Source organism: Lathyrus oleraceus, chromosome 6 (assembly GCF_024323335.1).
Source record: "Lathyrus oleraceus cultivar Zhongwan6 chromosome 6, CAAS_Psat_ZW6_1.0, whole genome shotgun sequence".
NCBI classification, from domain to species: Eukaryota; Viridiplantae; Streptophyta; class Magnoliopsida; order Fabales; family Fabaceae; genus Lathyrus; species Lathyrus oleraceus.
This window is the reverse complement of record NC_066584.1, coordinates 226,932,755-226,951,610: the sequence shown is the minus strand read 5'-3', so window position 1 is coordinate 226,951,610 and position 18,856 is coordinate 226,932,755. Positions and strand designations below refer to the sequence as shown.

Here is an 18,856-nt window from a genome sequence, read left to right as displayed (position 1 = left end):
AATGCTTTCTCGGGATACTCTTGTTTTTCCATACATCTCTTAATGTCATAAAACTAAGGCTTATTGTCATATTCGACCTCCATTTCTATACAGTGCGCTGGTTCATCCAAGTGGTGAATGCGGATGATAGGTGCTTCATTCTTTCACTTGACTTTAAATATGGATTGCAAAGTAGCTAGAGCATCGGCTAACTGATTCTCTTCCCTTGGAAAATAATGAAAAGTGATTTCATCAAAATAGGGAATCAACTTCACCCCATGTTTTCTTATGGAATCAACTTCTTATCTCGAGTTTCCCAGTATACTCGAACTTGACTGATCACTAAAGCAGAGTCTCCATACACTTCAAGAATCTTGGTTTTTAAGTCAATAGTTGCTTCAATACCGTAGACACATGCCTCATATTCTGACATATTATTGGTGTAGTCAAAGCATAATCTATCGGTGGATGGAATATAAAAACTAGTCGGAGATGTGATGATTGCTCCTATCCCATGACCCTTTGCATTAGAGGCGCCGTCGAACACGAGCGTCCACTGTGATCCTGGTTTGGGTCCTTTGTTAAGGCCTAGAATATTACAATCTCTAATGAACATGATTTCCTCATCAAGAAAGTCAAACTTCATAGGTTGATAACCCTCCACAGGTTGATGTGCAAGGTAGTCAAACAAGATGCTCCCATTGATATCTTTCTGTGTTACATATTGGATGTCGTACTCGGTTAATAGTATTTTCCACCGACCAATTCTTCCACTGACAATGGGATTCTCAAAAATGTACTTTATCAGATCCATTTTGGGTATCAACAAAGTTGTATGGCAAATTATATACTGTCTTAGGCATTGAGATGCCCAAGTAAAAACACAACAAGTCTTCTCCAATAGTGAGTATTTGGTCTCACACTCGGTGAACTTCTTGCTTAAGTAATATATTGCATGATCTTTTTGGCTCGTGTCATCATATTGGCCCAATACACAACCTATTGATTCATCTAACACGGTAAGATACATGGTTAGTGGCCTACTGTTAACCAATAAATTTTGACTAGAGAAAAAGAAGGAGCAAGAGCGAGAGTTTTGACAAGAAAGATGGGCTGAAGGACATAGGCTAGGTCGAAAGGATGTCGATAGGGAATGAGGCAATCGAATTCGAAGCCAAACAAGCAAAAATAAGATAATCAGTTGAGCAGAATGTGAGGGAAGTTACAAAAGACGTGGGGCTCCAGGCTTAGATGCATGGCACGTTGTAGATAGCCAACAAAAATATAGCAATTATTTCTCATTATTATTTAAGTAGATTTGATTTCTAGTTTTAAGGGTCGCATTGGTAACATTGTAGAGGGAAAACACTAAAAGTATCAAGCGTTTAGGGAAAAGAGTTCATTCCTACAAAAATGTATGCTTGCGTCCATATTTACCTTTAAGCAATTTAAATTACCAAGTCTTTTTATCTACTTTGTCGTTTATGGTTTATCTTGTCTTTCGTTCATCTATTTTAATCTCACCTTTTACAAGCATTTCCTGTTTACCGTTTTCTTAATCCAAACATTTAAACAAAACATCCCATAAACATAACACCTAGTCTAGGATTTTGTAGCCGATCCTGCAAGTAAACCTCATTAGGAGGCTAGAGATCGTTCACAAGAAAATCCGTGCGAATAAATTGGCACACCTAGTGGGACCCGTTGTGTTAAGTATATGCAATCATTTAGTGGTAAAATGGTAACACCACATCCAAATCCAAACAAAGAACCGTCTTTAGAAGGAAGTATAGTTGTGTCGCAAATAATTGATGCTGGTTCTAGCACTGTGTCTGTGGTTTCGACTGCAAATAATGGACCAATATTGACACCACGTCAGCCTGAGACTCTAAGGTCGATGATGATAGGAACTTCAGGGAAATATATGCCCAGTTTCACAGTGCCCATGCATCGAACCTTAGGAATGACAACCAAATTTATGGCAAGTATACATAATAGCAATTCGATGTTTGGTAGCAATTCGATGTTTGGTGAAAATACATTGTCTCCATTCCCACGCTACCATGGGTTAGGACCTTTGGCAAACCAACTCAGTTGTCCCCCAGTTTTAGGTTTTTCATCTTAGTCGATGCCAACTTTCACATCAAGCTCTGTCGCATTCATGACACAACAGATGGCCGAAAGTAATCATGAAATGGTCCATATGCTGACTCAGAAAATGGTACCATACTTAGACTGTTAATTTAATATTCGACTCAGAGTTACGAACAAATGGCAACTCAAATGACCCGAATATGGGATTTCCAAGGGGCTCCCAGAGTACAAGTTCGACAGACTCCCTCACCTTCACCTTGACCGGAAACCTCAGTCCGACATGAGGAGTTGTTCGATGAAATGATTGACCTAGAACACCAGGTGGTCGAACCAATACTCAGGGTGGCCCAACGACCTCCCGTTGTGTTAGTCAATAGAAATCAAGATCCCGACCATGTGGTCAGGGAGGTTCGACAAGATGCAATGGTTGGGGAATAAAATTTAGAGACTGTTATCGAACGAATCATAGTTCGAAATGGGGTAAACCCATGCCTTCAAAGGCCAACGTATTTGTCTCTATTACCAGACTTTGTTTTACATACAAAATTACCTAGGGGATGGAAGGTTCCAAAGTTCACCAAGTTCGTCGGAGACATTGAAGAGTCCACTATCGAACATATTGCCAAATATTAAACCAAAGCTAGTGACATAACAAACAATGAGGACCTGAAAATGAAATATTTCCCTAATTTCCTCACAAAGAATACGTTCACTTGGTTTACGATGATACCTCCATAATCCATCCATACATGGACGCAATTAGAGAGATTGTTCCATGAATTATTCTACATGGGATAGTCGAAAATAAGTTTGAAAGAACTGACCATCGTCAAACGAAAGACCACTGAGTCAGTCGACCAATATCTCAACAGGTTTAGACTTTTAAAAGCAAGATGCTTTACTTAAGTCCCTGAGCACGAATTAGTCAAAATAGCTGCAGGTGGTTTAGACTATTCTATCAGGAAAAAAAAGTTAGACACACAATATCTTAGGGATATGGCGGAATTAGCTGATAGAGTTCGACAGATCGAACGCTTGAAAGCTAGAAAAACCAAAACATGTAGATACCATAAGAAAGAGAAAGTGTCTTATGTAAAAGTTGACGAATACTCTAGTGACGATGAAGAGCTTGTCGATGAAAGCGAGGTCAACGTGGCTGAGCTCAAGCCAGGACCTCCTTACATGTGTAAATTGTTGAAACCATCAAACAGGTAAAGTTCTGTCGAAACGGAGAAAACAGATAAATATGTTGCTAAAACTTACACTTTCTATGTGTCTAAATGTGACGAGATATTCAATTTGTTAGTTAAAGGTGGTAAAATTATTATTCCTCAAGGTTTAAAAGATCCCCCATTAGAGCAGAAAAAGAAAAGGGGATTTTGTAAGTTTCATAATTTTCTTGGTCATAAAACATCTCAATCTGTTCTTTTCAGGGATTTGGTGCAGAAAGCTTTGAAGGAGGGTAGACTTCATTTTGGAGAAAGGCTAAAGATGCAAGTAGACACAAACCCTTTGAAGGTCGAAGAAGCCTTATATTCTGAGCTTTTCGAATGTATGATGGTTGAGACTACTAATGGTCTCAATGAGTCTTTGGCTACTGAATCTTTTGAATGCATGATGGTTAAAACTACTGATGGTTTTGACAAAAATACTAAAGACGAATTAGAGACAATTTATCCTCAAGCTAGAGAAGACTTGACTGATTTCCAGGAAAAATGCAGAGTGAGTGGGTCGAAGGTGGTGCTATGTCCAAGGTGCAGTGCTTTTTTCGATGAGAAAGCCGCTAAAAAGTATGAAGCTGATAAGAAGAAGGCACTGGAAGAGGAAACACACAACATCCTAAGATTTGTGTTCGACAAAAGTGGGGCACCTCGTCAAAATGAAGAGTACAGAAGGAAATTCCAACAGCCTCGACCAAAGATCGTTTGTCCTCTATCGGATATCCCACAAGAGAAGTGGGTCGAACCTGTGAATCAGAAGGGGAGCAAAAGGCCAAAATGGAAAATGCTTGATCTGTAGAAAAAGCAAATACTTCAGAGAAGAGGGACGAACCCGTAGGTTATGTGGTTCCCCTAATTACAAGGGAAAAACCCTATGACAAGAATGCAATGGAGGAGTTATCAGAGAAACAAGAAAGGTGGGAAAGAGGCTTCGACTTCACAGCTGAAACCTGTCAAAAACTCTGGACATAAAAGACAATATCCAAAAGGAATGTGGGTTGAAAAAGGGAAAATCGTGGCAAAATAGACAATGGCCATGACCATGGACTCTTCAGAAGAGAAAGAAATAATATCAATCCAAAGCATAAAATGCACATCTATGGTCGAGGATAATAAATAACCTAAATACACTCCTCAGTCGAATGAGGAGGAACTTGGATATTCTCCTCAATTGGATGTGGAAGAACCTGAGTATTCCCCCCAGTCTGATGAAGAATACAATCTGTCACCAGATGGCGATATGTATAATGATACTAATGTTGATACTTATGGTGAAGGTTTTGTCGTTAACTGTGACATCGTGTCAGTATCACCTGCCGAATATGATATGGTGTCGGAAGTCTCTAAAGCAGACAGGGATTTCGTACCAGATGAAACTGCTGAAGACAAACCATTATGCTACTATGTTATGAACAGTGGCATGGTGGAGGAACAAAAGACTATATTTGAAAAGCCTAGTCCAGGAATGATGTATCATTTGAAACAATTATTCATAAGGGCAAAGGTCGACGGAGTAACAGTGAATAAAATGTTCGTGGATGGAGGAGAAACTGTCAACTTAATGCCTCATACTTTATTTAAGAAAATGGGAAAATATGATGCTGATCTCCGACAACACAACATGGTTTTATCTAATTATGAAGGTAAAACCAATAACATTCTTAGGGTTATCCAAGTTGAACTAGTCGTTGGTACAACCACACGATCGACGCTTTTCGTGGTGATAAACTCTAAAGCGAATTTTAACTTGCTCTTGGGATGGGAATGGATCCATGGAATAGGGGCGGTCTCATCAACCTTACACCAAAGGTTAATTATCTGGAGGAAAGATGGCATTGTTAAGAATATCAAAGCTGATCAGAGTTATTACAAGATCGACGAGGCCAAAGGCGCGAAGAAATCCTTCGACCAACATTTGGTGAACATCGCACCTTGTGATGATGATTCAGGATCTTACACTTCTGTCAATACATGCCATGTCCTGAATCTAGATCCTGATTATGGATTTATCTGGGATGTTAAAGAGGCAATGGGGCCTAAAGTGGTAAATCCACCTACGGGGTGGCCTACAGTCGATGAAGATGACCACTGAGTCAGAAAGTTTGGCTTGAATTTCTGCCTATTTGGCTGAGAATAAAAGAAAATCGGCACTAGAAGCCGAGAAACTACAAGATTTGGCTATCGAAGTTAGAGTTGTAGAATGTGAAGATGACCAACAAGGCCAAACAACAGCTTCAGAAAGCCGGAGGCTAGATTGCATTTATGACAATGAGCCTTTGGGGTTTGAGAAAGACCCATTAAATGAGTTGCAGAGAATGCAAGTGCAAGACCCAATAGAGGAGATAGATCTAGGAGACGGGGTCATAAAAAGACCAACGTATTTAAGCACTAAAGTTGGGTCTAAGATGAAGGCTAAACTGATCGAAGTATTGAAAGAGTACATATATTGTTTTTCCTAGGACTATGGTGAAATACCTGGCATAAATCGAAGTGTAGTAGAACATTGATTGCCTATTCAGATAGGAAAACAGCCAGTAAAGCAGCGCCCTCGACGGTTTGCTTCAGAAATCACATTAAAGATTAAGAAGGACATCGAGAGACTGCTCAAAAAGTCGGTTCCTCATAACTGCAAGGTACGTGGAATGGTTAGCTAACATAGTACATGTTGTCAAGAAAAATGGAACACTTAGAGCTTGTATAGATTTTAGAGACTTAAATAATGCAACTCCAAAAGATGAGTATTCGATGCCAGGAGCAGAAATGCTAGTCGATTCAGCCGCAGGCTTCGAATAATTGAGCATGCTTGATGGTTATTCTAGCTATAATCAGATTCTCATAGCAGAAGATGACGTTCCCAAGACGACTATAACGGTAAATTCATGATCATCAAGCTATGGATAAGTAAGACATCAAATAATAAGAGTCGCCACCGCGCTTTTATTGTTTCCAAGGGAAAAGGGAGAAGTACGAACAAAACCCAAAAATAAGAAGTTTTCAAATCAAAACCAATAAAATGCCAGAGATTATAGGTAAGGGGGTTGGTTACACAGAGGGAAGGTGTTAACACCCATAGTGTCCTAGGTACTCCTAGGGAGCCCTTTCTTGTGTGCATATGTATTTTGTACAAAATGATGTTGACAAACAAATAGAATGTTAGTTGTTAATGAGTTAGAAGTTAGTATTGCTTTTGCTTTTTTTTGTTTAAGTCATTCTTTGGAGAACTCTCAACCCACTTATCACAAGCATGGATCCTTGAACCAAGACATCTTCCAAAGGAAGGAAAAAAGGTCAAGTTTCCACACAATACCATGAAAGAGGGGAGACTTACAATCTCACTAACTAGAATGCTATGCCTTTTGTGTCAAAAATTTAGCGCTATATTAAGCAATCGTAATTGGACTTATGTAGAAGGCACAACTATTTAAGGCTAAGCAATAGAATTTTGGTGTTAATGCATGTTAGAGACATAGTATAATGGACTATGCTCATGAAACATACCACACACAAAAAGAATATGCAAAAGAGGTGGCATAATCTCATCCATACTTATGTTGATTTTGAAATCAATTAGCCTTAGGATATTAAGATATCATATGTCAAATGAAATGGATGCATAAAGAAGGGGAATTAGATGAAGAGGGAGGAGAATGGATCAAAACTCAAATTGGACAAAGGAGAACTTTTACCAAATCAAGATCATTCATTCATTTTGGGAGATGGAATGTACATTCCATCAATCCCCTAAATCTAATGATCTTAACCTAACAAAGTCAAATCAACCTTGACCAAGGCCCAACAACACAAGTCAAACTTATACAAACAATCAAAATGGCTCAACACAATTATTTGGCATTTATTCAATTTAAAAAATACTAAAAATAATGCATTAAATTAAATATGGTTTGTCAAATTCCTAAAATCTCATCAAAACACCAAAGAAATGGCCATGAGATTTATCATAGGTCAAACAAGGTCAAAGGACCTTGAAGAAAAAATTTCAGAATTTTTGGAGACTTAAAAGTATTTTTAAATAATTAAAAAATTTCAAAAAATCAATTAAATCATAAAAAAGATTAATAACGATCCAAAAAATAATTTTAATTCAAAATATGAAAGAGAATTTTATTTAAATTTTTTTTGGTGAAACTCTCATATTTTTTGGATCAATATTAAAATTAATATGAATTAATAAAAATAAAACAAATTAAATGAAATTCAAATAATCAGAAAAAATGTGGACCACTTGATCTCCCTCATTAATTGAGGTGGCAGATCAAGTGGTCAATAGCGCGCTTTTCACCATGGACTTAAGTCAATGCGCCACAGGAATGGTAATCAAAACCAACGCGTGAGATTAAAACATTTTAAACAAGATCAATGGCTCAGAACTTGTCCAGCACACTGTAACAACCCAATTTTAGTATTTATTTATTATACTATTATTATTATATTTTATTTTAATTATGTGGAGTGTTAATTAATTAATTGATTGTTAGATAGTATAATAATTGATTATATTAATTAATTTGGTGTGTTAATTAATTATTTAGTTGATATGAGATATAATTAAATAATTGTATTAATTAACTTAGTGTGTATGTGGTGTTAGTTTAATTTAATTGAACTAATTAGAGATATTTAAGTATTAGGTCTTATTGGGCCTATTAATTAAATTAGAAGTATCATGCTTTAAGCCCAAATAGAATACTAGTATATAAGAGGTGAGGAGAGTGAGAATTAGGATTCATTTGATCATTTGAAGCAATAGAGAAAAAGAAGAGGAAAAGTAAGGAGAAGAGGGAAAGAACCGGAGAGGAGCTAGGGTTTCCAGAAAATTGAAGAGGTAAGGGGGGAATCCTTATTGTTATGGGTTAGTATGATTGGGTCAATGGGTAGATGTATGTTTAGGTTAAAATCCCTAATTTTGTATGGTTGTTTGGAATTGTTAGATTTTGATAAGTATGCTCGATTGTGGTGATTAATTGTGTTAAAACTGCAAATTAACGTTATATATTTAGAGTATTGTGTGAGTTATAATTTTCTGAACGTGTGGCTTTTTACGGAATCAAAATCGAAGGTCCGGAAGTCCTCCAATGATGAAAACCGCAGAAAATTCTTCATGTTGTCCGTCACAATCGCGACCCTTTTTTATGTTTTATTGTCGAAATCGTTTTGGTCACAACTTTTGATCCGTAAGTCCAAATTGAGTGCCGTTTGAAGCGTTGGATAGGTGTAACAGAAGGCTATAACTTTGTTTCAGGAATAAAATAATTTTGGAGATTATTTCATGGACGTGTTTGGGGTTGAAGAAGATGAAAATTATGTTGGAAAATTTAGAAAACAACAACTTTTTAGTAACGCCTTCGTGCATGGTTTTATTCATAACTTTCAACTCGTGAATCATTTTGGGTTGGGGTTTAAAGCATTAGAAAGGCGGCTCTAATAGATATTAGGTGAATGGTGTATTTGTTATGAATGTGTATATATACCATTGGTGGATTGTGAATGATACATTGTTATGAATGTGTATATGTACCATTGGTGGATTGTGAATGATATATTGTTATGAATGTGTATATGTACCATTAGTGGATTGTGAATGATATATTGTTATGAATGTGTTTATGTACCATTGGTGGATTGTGAATGATATATTATTATGAATGTGTATATGTATCATTGGTGGATTGTGAATGATATATTGTTATGAATGTGTATATGTACCATTGGTGGATAATTCATAGAGTTGAATTATGGTGATATATGGAATATTAAGATGGTAGAGATGATCTTAATTGCATATGTATTGGTATTTATACATTCATTCATGGCATGCATGGTCGGCTTCATAGTGGAAGCGGTGAATTTGTGGGTTCACATGGTAGCACACGTTAATCCTTAATTGGAAATAGGCGTGGTAGATAGACGTTGATCCTTAATTGGAAATAGGCGTAGCAGACGTTGATCCTTAATCGGAAATAGACGTGGTGGCTTGGATTCTAGATGTTGAATCGGAAAGCGGTGGAACGTTGGGTCCATATAGACGTTGATCCTTAATTGGAAATAGGCGTAGTAGACGTTGATCCTTAATTGGAAATAGACGTGGTGGCTTGGATTCTAGATGTTGAATCGGAAAGCGGTGGAACGTTGGGTTCATATAGACGTTGATCCTTAATTGGAAATAGGCGTAGCAGACGTTGATCCTTAGTTGGAAATAGACGTGGTGGCTTGAATTCTAGATATTGAAGCGGAAAGCGGTGAAACGTTAGGTTCACATTGAGGTACCGCATGCATAGAGTCACATGTCTTGCATTGAGTCACATTAGAGTTATGTGATAATTGAGTGTATGCATTATTGTGATTGTGATGTGTGTATGAGATATGGTAATTGAATTTGATGATGTTTTGATACATAACTTGACAACATATGTGATTATGTGATAATTGTAGTTATGTGTATATTTGAGAATATCATATTGGATTTTAATATTGTACTCCTTGAGTTTGATGGATGTTTGAAACATGTGAAATAGATGTTGATGAATATTATTTACATGGTTATATGAAGTGTGATGAATTCCTTTAATTGTTGATTTAATCATTGTGCTTGATTATACTTCTTCATAATGATTTGAATTCTCACCCTTTCTATTTGAATGTTACCTTTACATGGGTATCGCGCAGACACTCAGGAGTAGTAGCGCTGAAGTAAGTGGACGGTAACTCGCTCGAGATTAGCTGGAGAGTTCCCGTATTTTAGTTTGAAGACTAGGTAATGAGTCAATGCTCTGGTCATGTAAAACTGGGTAGATTAGTAGTATTGAACTCGTATCCTATTTGGATAAGTATTATGTTATTACTTGCGAACCTGCTTATTTGCAATTGCTGTTGAGAGGCCATAGTGCCAAATATTCTGATTATGGTTTACATTTATTTTGAAAAGATGATTGAGAGATGATCATGGTATGGGACATGGATCATTTGATGAAATGCATGAGTATTCATTATTTTCCGCTGCGAACGCATATTCTTGAATATTCATGATAATTGAAAGGTGTTATTTTAAATGACCAGGCGAATTGTATATTGATGATGAATGATGTTTGGTTTTTGAAAGCTTTTAGTTTTTGAAAACGTCGATATGACGCCCTTTTGTTTATATGCGTGCTTATTTAGTCTGATTATATGTTAAGTATTTTGGGGTAGAAAAAGGGGTGTTACATTAGTGGTATCAGAGTAGGTCGGTCGGTTCGGCCAGACTGTTTAATTAGGTTTGTTCCCTAGTATGCGACATGTGTGTGAGAATACTGTCGATGCTTGTTTTATTTTCCATTTGCAGGTTGGGAATGAAATAAGTGGGGGAGAAGCGTCTACTTATCTTGGATGTTCCAATTGTATCGAGCTTGGACATTATGTTGTTGCATGCAAGAGTGCAGTGTTGGCTAGTTAACCTGTTTGAGAATGTTGTGCTTTTCCTGAACCCGAAGAGAGGTCGGATTCGAGGATGGTGTTGGTTAGAAGTTAATCGGATGTATATCAACTATTTCAAGAAGACGGTTATTTTCCTGAAGTTGGTGCTAAGGAAGAGGTTTATTCGTCCTAGTGTGTCGCCGTGGGGTGCACCTGTTCTGTTGGTCAAGAAGAAAAAGGTTCTATGAGATTATGTGTTGATTATAGACAACTGAATAAAGTGACGATTAAGAACAAGTATCCACTTCCGAGGATTGATGATCTGATGGATCAGCTGGTTGGAGCTTGTGTGTTTAGCAAGATTGATTTGAGGTCTGGGTATCATCAGATTCGTGTAAAGGCTGAAGATATTCAAAAGACTGCTTTTCGGACAAGGTACAGTCACTACGAGTACTCCGTGATGCCTTTTGGTGTGACCAATGCACCTGGTGTATTTATGGAGTATATGAATAGGAGTTTTCATGATTATCTGGATAAGTTTGTTGTTGTGTTCATCGATGATATATTGATTTATTCTAAGAGTGAAAAGGATCATGTCGAGCATTTGAAGGTTGCGTTATCAGTGTTGAAAGAGAAGAAGTTGTTTGCTAAACTCTCTAAATGTGAATTTTGGTTGAGTGAAGTAAGTTTTCTTGGACATGTGATTTCGAGTGGTGGTATTTCTGTGGATCCTACGAAGATTGAAGTTGTATCTCAATGGGAAGCTCCTAAGTCTGTTGCTGAGATTAGAAGTTTCCTTGGTTTGGCTGGTTATTATAGGAAGTTCATTGAAGGATTTTCTAAGTTGTCGTTACCATTGACGCAATTGACTAGGAAAGGTCAAGCTTTCATTTGGACTTCGCAGTGTGAAGCAAATTTTCAAGAGCTTAAGAGAAGATTGACTATGGCTCCTATTTTAATTTTACCGGATCCGTTAGAACCTTTCGTTGTGTATTGTGATGCTTCTTTGTTGGGTTTGGGAGGTGTTTTGATGCAAAAAGGGCAAGTGGTAGCATATGCTTCAAGGCAACTTAAAGTTCATGAGAGGAATTATCCGACGCATGATTTAGAGTTGGCCGCCGTTGTGTTTGTGTTGAAGCTTTGGAGACATTATTTATTTGGATCGAGATTTGATGTGTTTAGTGATCACAAGAGTTTGAAGTACTTGTTCGATCAGAAGGAATTGAACATGAGGCAAAGGAGATGGTTAGAATTCTTGAAAGATTATGATTTTGGTTTGAATTATCATCCTGGAAAGGCGAATGTTGTAGCCGATGCATTGAGTAGGAAGTCATCGCACATGTCTATATTGATGATTCGAGAGTTTGAATTGTTGGAGCAATTTAGAGATTTGAGTTTGGTTCTTGAAGCGACGTCTTCATGTGTTAAGCTTGGGATTTAGACGCTTACGTGTGGCATTCTTGACGAGATTAGAGAAGGTCAGAAGTCAGATTTGAAATTAGTTGATGTTATGACATTGATTAACCAAGGTAAAGGTGGTGACTTTAGGATTGATGAGAATGGTATCATGAGGTGTCGTGATCGAGTTTGTGTTCCGGATGTTGCGGATTTGAGAAAAAGGATTCTTGAGGAAGGGCATAGAAGTGGTCTGAGTATTCATCCTGGTGCTACTAAAATGTATCAAGACTTGAGAAAGATGTTTTGGTGGCAAGGTATGAAGAAGGATGTAGCGGAATTTGTGTATTCATGTTTGACTTGTCAAAAGTCAAAGATTGAACATCAAAATCCGTCTGGTTTGATGCAACCGTTATCTATTCTAGAGTGGAAGTGGGATAGTATCTCTATGGATTTTGTTTCGGGCTTTCCGAGGACATTGAGTAATTGTGAGGCGATTTGGGTCGTTGTGGACAGGTTGACGAAGTGTGCTCATTTTATTCCGATAAGGATGGATTATTCGATGGAGAGACTTGCTAAGTTGTACATCGAGAGGATTGTGTGTTTGCATGGTATTCCGTCGAGCATTGTTTCAGATAGAGATCCAAGGTTCGCTTCGAGATTTTGGGAAGGTTTGCAAAGTGCTTTGGGTACGAAGTTGCGTTTGAGTTCGACATATCATCCGCAAACTGATGGTCAAACGGAGAGGACTATTCAGTCACTTGAAGATCTTTTAAGGTCTTGTATTTTGGAACAAGGAGGTGTAACACCTCAAAATTTGCCCTCCTTTCTTGGGACTAGCTTAGCATATTGCATTGCATTTTTAGGGCATTAGTCATTGCATCTTTGCATATCATGTGGCTACATTAAACAAGTCATCCTCCTAAGTCTTGGTCAGAAGATGAAGAGGTTAAAGATATTCAAGCTGAAGGTCTCATTGAACTGATCACTAGCCATCTGAGGGTGTGTGCTTCAAATTAGGGTTTTTTGGTGCCTCAAGGAGATTGATCATCATCTTGGTTGAAATGATACATCATCATCATTATGGTCTTATCATCATCAAGAGTTTCATTGTGCTTGAGCATTTTCCTTGGGATTAGGGTTTTGACCTCTGGTCAACCCTAATCATCTGCATTGTGCCAGTCAGGGTTTGTCAAGGAGATGAGGATTCTCATTGAGGTGGGGATCATTATATGATTTTAATGAGCTTATGGAAGTTAGGGTTTCATGTTTGAGCCATTTCATCAGGAGATTGAGGCTCAAATTCATCTATGCATAGCCAATTCATCTATCAGTCAACAAAAGTCAACCAGAAGTCAACTGATGGATTTGATGGTGGGAGAGGGTTAGAAACACTTCATTCATGTCCAAGCAAGTTTCATTTGACATTTCAAACATCAATAATGAAGAAAATAAAGTCAGATGAAAACTTTCCAAAAATAGAAAGTGACTTGTAATTCAAAATTGCCAAAAATGGAAAGGTCTTCTCCTTAAGATTACATGTCCAAAAAGGCTTCAAATGAAATTTTGTCCAACATGAAAGTTGTAAATCTTGCTCTCACCTTTCCAAAAAGTCCAAGAATATGAATTTCTCATGTGTGGTTGAGAAGTTATGGATCATTCATTGTCAAGAAAATTTGAAGTTCAAAAGTGCATAACTTTCACACCACAAGGCCAAATGAAGTGGGATTTTTTGCTACAATCTTGTTTTAACATGAGTTATCATAATCATGCATTACCATTCATCAAATCGCATTACAAAAATATTGCATTTTTCCATGAGAATTGAATTTGAATTTGGAGGGAAAAAGTGCAATTTGAAAAGTAAGCATTTTCCACACTTCCAATCACTTGCATTTGGTCTTAAACATCATTTGGAGTGCATTTGGCTCAAATTTCGTGCACTGTAGCAAGGTTTTCATGCATGCAAGGTGAATTGACCAATTGGCTCTTACACTTGCATCTTCATTAATCATTCACATTTGGCTAATTGGGATTAAGAAAATGATTAGTGCATCATATATATAGACTAATCCTAACAGAAAACAGATTAACATTTCATTCATCTCAGATCTAGATCAAAATTGCATTTTCTTCACAAACTTTTTCTCTCATTTTTTCTGCAAATTCTTCATAGACCTTGCCAAGTTCTTGATTCATCCTTGATCTACAAGCATTATTGGATCTTCTGCAAGCAAGATATCACCATTTTCGAGCAGAATCTTGGACTGTTAAAGCAAGCACCATCAATGGCAGTTGGAGATTTCATCAAGATTAGGTGCGATTGAGCTGTTGTTCATCATCCATTCATCCAGTTAGGAGTTGAAGAAGATCTGTTTCAACCTTACAAGTCCTGAAAACCTCAAATCCAACTCTGCACTTCAAATAAGGTCAGGAATCGAATTCTATAATTCATGCAATGACTATAGGCGTTTTGTAGATCTTTGATCCATGAGCATGCTGAGCTTTGTAGTTTTAAATTTCATCGAGAATTAAGAAAGTTATGTGGATTTCAAGTTTGATGTTCAAAACTTCTTTTGCTCGATCCAAGCATGATAGTGAGAGTTAGGGCAAATGGATCTTAGATTGTTGATGTGCATGCTAAGACGAAGCTATTAGTGTATTGTTTGTTGATTTTGGTGACATTTGTTCTTGACCTGGAATTTTGATGATGAACGCGATGAACAAATTAGGTTTTCATTCCAGAATGCGTGTTTGATCTTCTTTTGCGCATGCTGCATGTGTTTCCTTGTTTTTTGCCATGCATTGGTACAAGTGGATCCAACGTGTCCAGTTGATTGGTCCAGGCGCGCTCCCATTGCCATGTGTACTTAAGTGAAACGCGGCGTTTCACTTAAGTAGCGCCAGATTTAAACATGCACATGGATCGATTCTCTGCTCCAGCAATTCACATTTGGCCTTTGGATTTTTTAGTTCATTATTCATCCATGTTCATATGCATTGTTCCATTGATTTTTAATTTTTTTTCCTTCATTCAAAAAACCATAACTCATTGATGGATTGTCCAAATGAGATGAGATTTTTTCCATTGTGTTCCTCATGATCTCTACTACTTTTTAATTATTTTTACAAGATTTGTGCTCGGTTGGATTTTAAAATTGCTTAGGGTTTATGTTTACATGTGTTTTCTTGCACCTTGCTTGCTATTTTGGTTGTGAAATGGTGATGCTTAATCCAATGAAGCTGAAAATTTGCATGTGTAAACTAGAGATCCTTAGGGACATTTTGGAATTGAGTTTGTGATTTTATCATTTCTGGTTGATGAGATATGCTCTGTTCATTGGAGGTGTGACAATGTGTGTCACACCATTTCTTGTCCAATTTTCTGATTTTATTTTCCATGCCATATGAACTTCAAATGCTCTGAATTTTTGCATGTTGATTCTTATGGATGTTAGGAATGCGTGTGAAGTTTTATGGAATTTTTGAGTGCATTTCCAATTTGTTTGAGAATTTCTTTTCTGTTTGGTCATAATTGGACTTTTAATGAGTGTTGATCTTAAATAATTTGTGAAATTCTTGATGTTTACTGGATGGAGCTGAAATTTTGCACATTTATTCTAGACACCTTGAAGTTTTCCATGGCTTTGGTTTGATGTCCATATCATGTTTGGATTCTATTTTATGCTTGTGTGAAGTTGATGCATGAATTTGTGCTTCCTTTGAGCTAGTTTTGCCTTGCCTTGCCTTATGGATTTTATTTGACATGCTTCCACTTGTCCAAATGACTTGAATTTTGGTATGATGATCACGTGATGAATGCTGTTTAGCCATGATTTTTCTTGGGATATATTGAAATATTTTTGAGTTATTTTGGATTGATTCATTCTGTTTGGTCCAATGAGCTTTCAAATTGCATGCTTTGCCTTCTTTGCCTTATGAAATGATTTTGGTGAATGTTATGGACATGAGACCACTTGGATGATGTTCTTGATTGGTTTAATTTAATTTATGCCAATTTTCATGTTCTGTTTTGAATTATTTCTCCCTCTTTGACCCTAGGCCTTGTCCTAGTGGTTAGTGCTTATGTTTGAGTTGTGTTTTCAGGACAAGAAGCATATGGCCTTGAGGAGTTTGATTCATTTGCTCATTTGGATTGATATTTGGTTGATGTTGATTAACATTAAGTGGTTTTGTAGGTGGATTAGCTCCTTTGAGTTGAGCTTGTGCTTTGCTTGATGCATTGCTTGTTGTCTGTTTGTACAGTTAACTATTGACCATTAGTTTGTCTGTTTGACTGTTTGTGTTGAATACTAACTGAGCTAGATTGTTTTCAGGTACATTAGTTGCTATAGTTCTTTTGAACTTGCTTTTGCTGTTGCTTGGTTGCTTAACCAATTGAGGTATAACTCACTAACTCTATGTAGTCTGGAAGACCTGGCCTGTTACTTGGTCAGGCACCTGTCTGAAGTCCTCCTTAAGAGGCAATGCTTGTGTTTGTTTATCTTTGTGCCAAGCAGGAAAAGACCTTTGATAAGGCAATTGGCAGATACAAGAGATGTGCAATCCATCTCCTGCTATTCAGTTGAGTCCTCCCTTTGCTCACACAACTGGTGTTGATGCATTGTGGATATTAACCCAAGATCCATGTTGAGTCAGTCATAAGTGTAGAAGGGTTCCCACTTTCTGAACCCACACCTCCTTTGTCTAAAGCTCTCCCAGGCCAGGGATAAGAGCTGTGAGGCACACCCCTCACCTCCTATTTCATCTGCTTCACCCTAACTCTCAATGTTAGGGTTAAGAGCTAACATCACCCTGATACAGTTGGCTTGCTTTTGCAGCCTAACCTTTGTGTGAGCCCACTTTGTCTGTATATAGTGTGTGCTAATTGTGTATGTTTGCTTTGTTTTGATTGTGCTTGCATGCTCTGCTTTGCCTGTTTAGGATAGCTTGCAGCCTGTGCAAGTAGATAGAAAACTCAACCTAGGACCATTGTGGAATACATGATAACTATTAGGCTCGAGTCAGTCCCCCTTCTAGTTGGTCATTTCCTAGTCTCTGGTTAGGAGAAAGTTTCTCCCCTGTTCAGAGGAACTACGTTGCCCTGATCCTCATACCGGATGAGGTACGTAGGCAGGAGGTCGCACGAGATCTCTCAGGGCACCCTTTTTCTTTTTGTGTGTGTTTGCTTAACAGTTGCTAGGCTCGAGTGCCAGACTCCTTAGTAACTTGTTTATTTATTCTTCTTGTGTGTGTTAGGAGATGGATGTAAGCCCAGCGATTGGCATTCCATATCCTATTGTTGTGTGCTTGGAGTCCGATGTAAGTCCATCAAGTGGCATTTGGTTTCCAGTGTGGGTTTGTTTGGTTCGGAGTCTGATGTAAGTCCAGCGATTGGCATTCGATTTCCATGTTTGTCTATTTGTGTGTGTTTTGTTTCGGCGTGCGTGAGCCGAACTACGGCAGCTCTGATTCTCATTCCAGATGAGATACGTAGGCATAGGATGCGATGTCCTAGCGAGCCCTTTCCCCTCTTCCTCCACCTGTGTTATTTTCAGTGTGTGTGTGTGTGATGTTTGTTTTAGCAACCTTGTTCTATCTTTTTGAGCGTGGATCCCGTCGAGTACGACAGATGCGTAGGGGTGCTAATACCTTCCCTTCGCATAACCGACTCCCGATCCCATTCTCTTTGGTCGCGAGACCATGTCTTTTCCAGGTTTACTTCGAGCGTTTCCTTTCCCTCTTTTGGGATAAATAACGCACGGTGGCGGCTCTGTTTGTTTTGTTTTAGCCCGTCGGTTGTTTTTCGCGGATGCGACTGCTGGCGACTCTGCTGGGGACTAGAAGTTGACCTATTGCTGGTCCATCTTCCCTAAGCGAGTCTCTCCTAGCGTTCTAGGATAGTTTAGGTTGCTTGTGTTGCTTTGTTTATTGCATTTATTATTCTGTTGTGTATATATTTGCATAAATGTTTGCATGCATCATGTTGTCATCGTGCTGTCCTCTGTGCAGGTGGTTCCTCTGTTTTGGGGTGGGTGTTCTGAGTGGGGCTAAAACCCAGGCCCGAGTATACACCTAGGATTAATGTGGTCTCAGGTTGCCTCCCTCATGTTAGGTCAACATGATCTTGGCGACTTGACATACCACAAGCCGGACGAGGTTCTTTTGAGGGAGCTTTTCCTTTGTGGAGTATCCACTTTGGTTGAGTTACCTCATCTGAGCTATTGACTTCGGGGACCGATCTTTCCCGGATCTTTGGTTTAGACGATCTTAAGGGAGCTGCAACGGCACACCCGAAAGGGCAAACCCGTTGAGTATCTTTGCCCGATTGTTGAGACTATTATCCGCCTTAGGATGACCTGTTTAGAATTTACCTGTGAGGGGAGGGTGATTCTTACGGATGCATGTTCTGTTGGTGACTGTGATGGTGACTAATGGGTTCCGTTGATCAGAGTCCTATTTATAAGTCGGATTTATGGACATTTATTGCTGAAACGCCGGAGTGTTGTCCGTGTTATTTATCAGTGGGGATCCGTTTATTTCAGGATTCCCCGGGCCGATTCAGAGATTGTTGAGGTTATCTGCTCAGATATTGTCTGGTAATGATGGTGATGTATCTTTCAGTTCCGTTTATTTCGGAACTCCCGAGTTGGATTTGTGGTTACATATTCCTTCAGATGGTTGTGATCAGTTCAGAGATCAGGCTTCAATGCAACAGATGTTCAGATGACTTGGAGGATGGCACTATGCATTGCATT

General features: G+C 38.2%; 1 protein-coding gene across 1 annotated transcript; it reads right to left on the bottom strand.

Annotated features, from left to right (window-relative positions):
* Positions 1 to 265: 265 nt before the first annotated feature.
* Positions 266 to 793, bottom strand: LOC127094893 (uncharacterized). The gene has a single exon (XM_051033659.1). It carries the CDS (start codon positions 791 to 793, stop codon positions 266 to 268), a length of 528 nt encoding a protein of 175 aa, XP_050889616.1.
* Positions 794 to 18,856: the final 18,063 nt, after the last annotated feature.